The 9,221-nt window shown below is 49.1% G+C and overlaps 1 protein-coding gene across 1 annotated transcript in view; it reads right to left on the reverse strand.

Annotated features, from left to right (window-relative positions):
* The window catches only part of PSTPIP2 (proline-serine-threonine phosphatase interacting protein 2), a 66,894-nt gene that overhangs the window by 34,966 nt on the left and 22,707 nt on the right, over positions 1-9,221 (reverse strand). The window contains exon 2 of the mRNA XM_019518111.1: positions 3,293-3,393. Within this exon, the coding sequence (XP_019373656.1) occupies positions 3,293-3,393 (101 nt within the window). The remainder of the gene's footprint in view (positions 1-3,292; positions 3,394-9,221) is intronic.

A 9,221-nucleotide genomic window follows, 5' to 3' on the forward strand; every position in this document is an offset into this window, starting at 1 on the left:
CTGTGGGATTTTCCATCAATGGAGATCTGTGCCCCTTCTGCGCCCACAGACTAACTGACATAGAAACTACCTGTTTGGGTGACGTAACAGGGACAACCTGGGTGACTTTGGGCCTGGAACATTAGTGGCCGTGTAACACTGGCGTTGCCAATTCATAACTTGGGCTCCACGCACAAGTCCTTCTCAGGCAAAGGCACGTCCTACATCGCTTGGAGACAAGAATCTGTGTTTGCATCTCATGCGAGTACCCCAAAATGCTCTCTCCTGCACCCTCTTTTCCTCTCAAAACTATGGCAAAAAATTTGGTGCGCCGCACATTGGGCAGTGCTTTAAATTCCCTGGTAATAATTTGGCGTGCCGCGCTTTGCATGGCGCTGAGTTCAGCCCTCCTAGCTTTGGGCAACATCACCTCTAGCCCAGGTACATGCTTGAGTTGTGCACCCTTGGTGTAAAAGGTGGCAACCCTACCCACACCAGATCAGACATCTGTCATTTCACGGCTTTATGTACACAGCCCTTCTTCCAACATATGGCACACATTAGTCTGTAAATATAAAATCCCCTGGAAAATTGAGTGTTTGGGTACTTATTAAAATTTTCAGAAGTTAGGGGGTACTTGCTACTTAAACGGTTGAGAAACACTGCACTAGGGCAAAGCCCTTGACAGACTTGCCATCCTTGGCTCGTGTTGCAGAGGGCAGGCTGGTCCTTTACTCCCATTGATTCAGAGAGCAGGGGCCTGGCCTGCCCCTCTGTAAGTCAGTATTTTAAGTAACAGCTCTTTAAGGAGCAACAGGAAAATCATTTGCAACCCTTTTCCCCAATTCCTGTTGCACACCCCTTATGTACTTACAGGCATTCTGCAAAGCCTTCACATTCATTCTGCAAAGCCTTTTGCCATCAAAATTCAAACACTGTTTGCATGTCTTGGGAAAGACAAGCTCAGTCAACTACCATCCCCAATTTATACATGGGCTATTACTGAGCCTCTAACTACATGAAGGCCTTGATGAAAATCAGCATCAAACGGTAGGCTTCAAATTCAGGAGCTCCCAGGCTGATGTTCAGATTCGACCTCCCCTGAAGCTCAGAGTTCAAAAGAAAACCCTCCCTCCTTGTGGTTATGGTTACCTTGGTAAAGTTTATGGGGGCCATGCCTGCAAATGATGGAGAATTCAGCCCCCAGGAGTTTGATTTTTTTTTCCCCATGGTTTAAGAGTTATAATGCAGTGGTTCTCAAACTTTTTTGTACCGGGACCCATTTGCAAACATTGATGCCCAGCCCTGACCCAGTGCCCCTCGCTCCCAACCCGCTGCCCCCTGCCACCAGGCCTCAGCCCCTCAGTGTGCAGGGCAGGGGGGATATATGTGGGGCAGGAGGGGCCCCAAGCAGCCCTTTGCAGACTGCCAGCCCGCAAGGGAAAAGCCACAGTTTCCCACATTTTTCTCCTTTAAAGGAGAATCCATTTTTAGTTTTTTGATCCATTTTGTTCACAGCCCTTTCATATATTCTTGTGACCGACTTTTGGGTCATGACCCACAGGCTGAGAAATGCTGTTCTAAGGGACCTTTGAAAGGGAAAGCAGAAGTGCTAAGGATGGGCATTTCTTCCCAATCCTCCCAATTACAGAAAAAAATGCCTGAGCCATCAACCACATCCTGTGGTTGTCCGCCACTCAACTAGCTGCTCCAGGACAAGTGCTAGCAGCACTTCCCAAGAAAACACTTCTTTCTCAACTCAAGGGAGAAACACATTCAGGTTGTTCAAGTCCCTTGATTAACCTGAGCCCCGAGTGGACATTTCTAATTGTCACAGTGTGGTATAGAAACAAATGCAAATCTGCTGAGAAGCAGGCAGCTATTTATAAAACGTTGCCTCCCAAAGGTGTGATCTAAAAAAAATCTTTGTGGTATTGAGTCACTACTTGATCTTACTTTAGAAAGAAATGCCTGAACAGTCAGTCCACTACGTCTGTAGCTTCTGTAACTGTACAGCAGCCAGATGATATGTGAAGGAGGTATGGACACGGGGGGCCACATTTTGGAGCCAACTGCAGGATGGACAAAGCAGAAGCCACGGATTTGTGTTCATGAGACTCTTGAAACTTTTGCAATCTCCTCCCAAAGAGAAAGCGCCAGTGAAAGCCTGTCACACCTCTGGTAGCACATATAAAAGGGTCAGAATTATAGCAGGATTTCTGCTCGCTGGAGTTTTGTTGCAGGGCGTCTGCCTCGCCAGAGTCGTCAGGTCTAACAATGGATTGTAGAACAAGGTGAAATGCTGACCAAGATGGTGGTCTAGAGGTTGGGACACTCAGCTGGGACTTGGGAGACTTGACACAAACTCCTGCTTCACCCTTAACCTCCCATGCAACCCTGGACAGATTACTGCAGCTGTAAGATCAAAAGGTCCAAGGTCTGCCCAAGTCACTGGGCAGCATGTCTAGGGCATGCCCATTTATTCATAGATGTTAGGGTCGGAAGGGACCTCAATATGTCATCGAGTCCGACACCCTGCCCTGGGCAGGAAACAGTGCTTTATAGATTTCATAGACATTAGGGCTGGAAGGGACCTTGGAAGATCATCTAGTCCAGCCCCCTGCCCCAGGGGCAGGAAGTCAGCTAGGATCCCAGCAAGATCGTGTCCCATGTCTCCCTACCTTTGACCACTCACAGCCAACTTGACCCACCGAAGCAACCTTCAGTGCAAGTCTAGAGCAGGATTTGAACTTCCACCTTCAGACCAGTAGCAAAGCACCTTAATTCTGCTGCATCTGCGTAACATGGAATAACACCACCTCGGTGAGGCAGAGAAGTGCTAGGATAAATATGCTAGTGATTCTGAGACTGCCAGCTACCACCGTATTATCCGTAGTACTTACGGCTTCCATTATAATCTTGAACTTCCCACTACAAAAGCTTCCAAATGTCCTCAATAGGCATTGCCAGTACATGACAACTGTAAAACCTCATGTCAGGCTTGGTAGCTGACATCGACTGTCTCCCCGTCCAACAGCCTGAAGGTACTGAGCACAAGACAATGAACACAAAGCACACAGCCCCCATGCCACATTGGAAAGACAGCATAAAAACACTTTCCTCCTAGGTCACTTTGGAAGACTTTTACACCTGTGTGTTAATATTTAACCACCCCCCCAAAAAACCAAACAACCAAACAAATAAAAATACCCCAGAGAAACCAAATTAGGAAGAACAGGAAACAGTGGTAATAACTATTTATTGCCTCTCTTCCTGCTGATGACCCAATAGGTTTTCAAAACAAGCTCCCTACCTTTCTTTCAGGAAGTCTTCATATTCTTTGCAGTTCTTCCGGCCATCATTCAAGTGTTGAATGATGCTGTCATAGCCAGCTGTGCTCGTTAAATCTGTACTCTGTAAAATACAAATATGAACAATAGGGCAAAGCCATCCAAACATAGGTCACTGCCATTGTCACCTGTCGCTGGCACGGAAGCAGTGTGAAGCCACTCTAATACACTGACACCTGTCTAAGACAGGACAGGTAAAACTGAAAACCTGTTCAAGCCAGAAAATGTCTATGGTGCCACCATGCCTGCGGGTAAGTCTAGGGAGAGGCACAGGCAATGCAGGGGTTGGTGCACGTTGAAGTGGTGGCAGCCACAGCGAGAGAGGGAGCGGGCAAGTTTGGTGGCTGGAGGAGGGGGCACTGCCCAGCCAGGGTGGTGCCCGGGGCCAGAGTAGAAATGCAGGGCCTGGCTGGAGGAGGGGGATGGAGCCACGGGCAGCTCGTCCAGGGGAAGGGGAGCTGGGGGAGAAGCTCTGCTGCATGCACTCCAGGGGACAAGTTGGGCACCAGAGACGACCCATCAGGGGAACATGGAGGGGGCACATGCCCCCCACCCCCCTGTTTTGCACGTGGGGCAGGGGCAGATGCAGGCTGCCCACTGCAGGGCTCCCTGCCCTGATGCCCTCCCCTATGGGGGCCTCTATGGCCCAGCGGGCAGGACCTGGCATGGGAAGACAGAGCGGGGCAGGGAGGGTATCCTGCGCTGGGTCGAGGTATGGGCACTGCATTGTAGGAAGGATGTAGAGAACTGAAGAGGCTGAAACCAGGCAACAAAGATGTGAAGGGGTTATAAACACAAAACTCATATGAGGAAAGTTGCTCAAGGAAACAGGAATGCTTAGTTTGGAGAACAGGAGATGAAGAGAGGACGTGACAGCAGTTTCCAAATCTTTGAAAGGCTCCCAGAAAATACGGTGGAAATGCCATTCTTCATTGCCCCAAAGGGACATGAGACTGAGTTTAAACTACAGAAAAAAAAGGAAGTGGATTAAATTTTAGCAAAAATCTTCTAACTGCAGGAACAGCAGGGCAACAGAAGAAAGGGCTCAGAGAATTTCCTTCCCCCAAATGCGTTCAAGAAGCATCTGCTCCGGATGATTCAGGGGCAGCAAATCCTGGGTCTGCCCAGGGGGTTGAACTAAGCAACTCTTGAGGCCAAGTCCAACCCCATGAAGCAGTCAAGCCTGGATCTTACAGAAAGACAGTGCAGCGCCAGGGACAATGGGACTCTGGTCCTGGGTGGGCTCTCTGGATGCTGCTGGAAATCTAACAGCCAGGACCATTCGCATCTCAACAGGCGAAAGATCTGTTTATTCATCCTCAGTATTTACTGGGCTCCCATCACCCAAGAACCACCCTGATCCCTGAGAGGCAGAGAAGTGCTACTATCCCCATTTTACAGATGGGAAACTGAGGCATGGAGGGACTTAGGCCCTGCTATGCAAAGGTATTTAAATGCCCAAATGATTCATTTACTTTCAGACAAGAAATCTGTGGCAGAATAGACATTACACCTGGTTCTACTTTGGCCCGACCTAGCCTTCTCTAGTGTCTACCCGGAAGGCAGATATAAAGATCATTTTGGTCCACCACTTTGACTGCGTTGCAGCTCTCTTCATATCCCTCCGACTACATCATGCAAGCTTTTGGTCTTCACTTTCAAAGACTTTCCTACTCATCATCTTCACCTTCCAGTCAGTTCCCATCTCCTGTTAGGCCATGATGCCCGACTATCACACATACACATGCATGCGTACTAAATTGTCAAGCCAATGCTTTCAGGCTCTCTCCCATGCTGCCCATCATGCTTGGAAGCAACCCCCCATAAATCTCCCTGACACCACTTTGTTGCTCTCCTTCAAATCACTCCATAAAACTCACCATTACCATGATGCTTATCAACAAACACGGAGGCCACGTTGCCTCCCCTGGGGACTGATATGGTCTCACTGCTTCCCTGTGCTGCTCCCACCTGCTGTCTCATCCCTTACTCAGACTGTAAACTCCTTGGGGCGGGGGCCATCCTTTTGCTCTGTGTTTGCACAGGGGTTATCACAAAGAAATCCTGGTCAAAGACTGGAGCCCTTAGCTTACAATAATTCAAATAATACAGCGCTACCCCAGTGGCTCTCAACCAGGAGGCAATGATGGCCAGGTAGAAGTGCCCTGAGCGGCTGTTGCACATGTAGACTCCTCCTGCATTAGGGCTCTCTGATCAGCTTAAAACAGACAGAAATCAAACACAGGCCAGGACAAAACCTCCATATTAACTCTCCAAACCAGCAGTCTAAACAGGCAGACCTAGAGACACAATATCCGAGGGCCCTGCCACACGTGCAAATGAAAGCTGAGTAGAGAAGCCAGCTATAAAGTTGTTCCACATTTTCAGGTGCTGATTTTGTAGCTAGTTGGCTCGTTTTATGGCTGGATAGGCATTTTTATGACATAATAATTACTTAACGCAGGTGCCCAATCTAAATCTGTTGTGGAGTTAACCAGTTCATTGAGTAATATAAGCAATGTTTGGCAGGGGCCCCAGATTCAGTAAGGTTTTTTGTTTGTTTTTTTGTTTTTAAATCTGGTCAAAAGTCACTGCAGCAGTTCTAAAAAAAAAATAACACACTGTACAGCATGTCTGCTTGAAACCCTTCAGTGCTGCTGAGTTAGAAGCCCAGTCCGACAGAAGAGACTTGAAGTACTGCAAGGCAGGACAGGAAAATAATATGGATTTAAGGCTGGGTGATTCAAAGAGACATTTTGCCCAATTGGGTTCAACTCCCCCTTTCAATGCAGGATGGTTTTTTCATAGCCACTCTATGCCTCTAAAGCACTTTCCTTGAGGAAACGCGTGGAGCACACAGCAATAGTTCAGTGGCTCTCCACTGGAGATACCACCACAGTCAGAAAGTTGTGGAGAAGTGCCCTGACTCTCAAAAGGATGGGAGCCTAACCCCTGTGTAGCAGGCTGCAGGCTTGCAGGGGCTACAACCCAGCTGCAGGCAGTCAAAAGTGATTGCAGGCTGCCTAGGAGGACAGGGCCAGCTAGGAAGGATCATTAGCTGGCACAGAGGAAATTAAAAGGGCTCCCAGGGAAAGGAGCTGGGAGAGAGATAAAAGACTGCGAGAGACTGAAAGGCACCAGGCTACTGGCATCAGGCTACAAGCCAGGGTCCTCTCTCAGGGTCTGGGAGCTGTAAGGGTCGAAGTGGCAGCACTGAGCCAGGAAACTCGCTCCAAAAGGCAGAGAAGGAAGACTGCAGGGCTGACAGAGGAGCAGAAAACCGGAGTCACCTTCTCATGGTCTGGAAAAATATCCTAGGTAGTGAGTTAACCCTTTATTGACTGTGTCTGTGTTTGCTGCCTGATTCCTGATTTATGTTCGATGGTATTTCCTGCGAGGCAAGCGTGGCCAGGAAATGCGCTGAGTTTAAAGACTGTTTGAGCTGACCTGCTACACCCTGCCCTACAGGAAAGTATGCAAGCTACCTCTGGATGGAAAAACCACCCAGAAGGTCCCTGGCAGAGGGGGGAACTCTACCCTTCTCTCTTACTTCTGCACACACATGCCCACCACACTACACAATGCCTACCTAATTCTGGGAATAGACACGGCAATACGCCTTTCTATCCACTCCATCCAGACCTTAACCACAAAGCCTGTCCCAGTTTTCTTCCCCCTACTGCTTTACCTTTGTAACAAGCTCCTGTATATCAGTTAAGTGCATAAATCACTTCTGCCCCACTGTCTCTTTTGCAGTGACTGTGCTCTGTTCGAGTGCCTGGTCTATGAAACGGGAGGAGCTGCCATTGTCAAAGCCACTACAGCAGCCCTGAACAAAGAGATCCCTTAAAGTCAAAGCAGCTAATGGAAGCATAACATTTTTCAAGAAACAATGTAACAGGCCTTACTGAGGTGTGAAAATCTGAGTGGAGGCAGCTCCTGCTCTCGAGGAGCAGCACATATGCAGAGCTGGGGGAAGTATTTACACGAAGTACGCTGTGGAAAGGAAGCAGCAGCAGGGATAGCTGCGCAATACAAAGAAAGGAAACAGTAACCAAAGCCAAAGAGGAAGCTTGAAGTGAAAAAGAGGAATTGTGTCAGGCCTGGGAGATTCAGGAAATGGTTCAAAACCAAGGCCCCAATAAAAGATTGTTGGAGGGACAGTGAGGGAAAGGACAGCAGGGACATTTCTAAGGGGCTCCCACAGATGTGCAAGCAGCAGGACAAAGAAACAGGAGAAGTGGCAGCAGCAGCATCCATGCAGGATTTCAACACTGGGGACTTAACCAGGATGTGGCGAAGATATGGTGATAGCTGGAGCACGTGGGATCCGGTGTTTAGTGCGGTAACAGTGCAGCTGGAAGGAGGACATTGAGATCAGGGATCGGCATATAGCTAAGGACAATACAAGGTCCAGGGACCCTGAAAGCAGATCCCCAGTTCCATCCACTCCACCCACGTGGTGCAAAGGAGACGCCTGCTCCTTGTGGCACTCAGCTGCAGGCTGACTTGGACTTGCAGGGAAGATGAATGGCAGCAAGTAGCAGAACAAGGAGCAATATTCTCAAGTTGCAGCGCGGGAAGTTTAGGTTAGATATTAAGGAAAACTTTCACATTAGGAAGGTAGTAAAGCACTGGAACAGGTTACCCAGAGAGGATATCGAATCTCCATCCTTAAATGTTGTTAAGACCCAGGTAGACAAAGCCTTATCTGGGATAATGGAGTTGAGGATGCTCCTGCTTTGAGCAGAGGGCTGGACTAGATGACTTCCTGAGGTCCTGATTTTCTATGGGTGGTTGTAGATGAAACTAAGAGGCATCACACAAGACATGTTCAAGTGTGGCTCTGGCTAGTAGAGCGCCAAGGCAGCAGGAGCTCTGCCTGGCACGGGACAGGGAATGAGGCAGCTGCAGAAGACATTTTATAAAGCGGCTGCAAGAGTTAGTATCCACACACCTCTTGTTGTTAACACCATTTTTGCCTCAGCTGGGACAAAACATGCAACCAGAACAACGCAAAGGCGACAGAGCCTAAGTCAGGCAGATCTGGGGTGGGTCAGACTTCAGAAACCTGCACTTCAGGCACATATTTAGAGAACAAAGGGTGCAGGATGCCTCCTGCCCCACCGGCTGCCTTTACCTGGGGGAGGATTGCAAGCAGACGGACAAGCACAAGGCATGGCACTGGACAGGCCTCCCCAAAAAGAAAAGGCAAGAGTAAACTCGGAGCAACCTCCTCCTCCAGCACCGAGGTTAGCCCACATGGCCTCGCTCCACCAGCACCAGGCTCAGAGCCAACTCAGGCAAGCTCTCCAGCACCGAGGACTTGTGGCTGGTTCTCCAAAGACATCCCCATGTTCATCCCTCTCCCCAACACACACAGCCCCTTTCCTTTGGGTTCTTCAAGCCTCACTCCCCCTTTAATACAGCCACCGTCTTAAAAATAAACAGCTGTATGCACACCTCTCTATCGAATGCAGCTACTCCTTTGTACAACTCTAACAGGGGCAAAGTGCTCTCCAGGGCCCCCACGTATCACAGGAGCCCCCTCCACCAGCCCCCCTTTCCACCGGCATCAACCACGCTACTGTGCCAAAGCCCCGTTACATTGTCCCAGGCCCTCTTCCTGTAGGGACATCGTTGTTTTCTCAGCACGTTTCCTAGTGCTTTGCCCGGTCTGAAGACATCCTAAGAGACAGCACTTCTGGCACTCAGCTGTGAAAGGGTGGGAGACCTTATTCCCAGTCCTCATGTCAAGTCTACCCTGCATCTCCTTCCACTTGTCTAAGAAGATACAGAAGAGCCACAAAAAAAAAATCCCCTCCTTTAGACTCATAGAAAGTTAGGGTTGGGAGGGACATCAGGAGGTCACATCTAGTCCAACCCCCTGCT

Source organism: Gavialis gangeticus, unplaced genomic scaffold (assembly GCF_001723915.1).
Source record: "Gavialis gangeticus isolate Ggan-Ray unplaced genomic scaffold, GavGan_comp1, whole genome shotgun sequence".
Lineage (NCBI taxonomy): Eukaryota > Metazoa > Chordata > Crocodylia > Gavialidae > Gavialis > Gavialis gangeticus.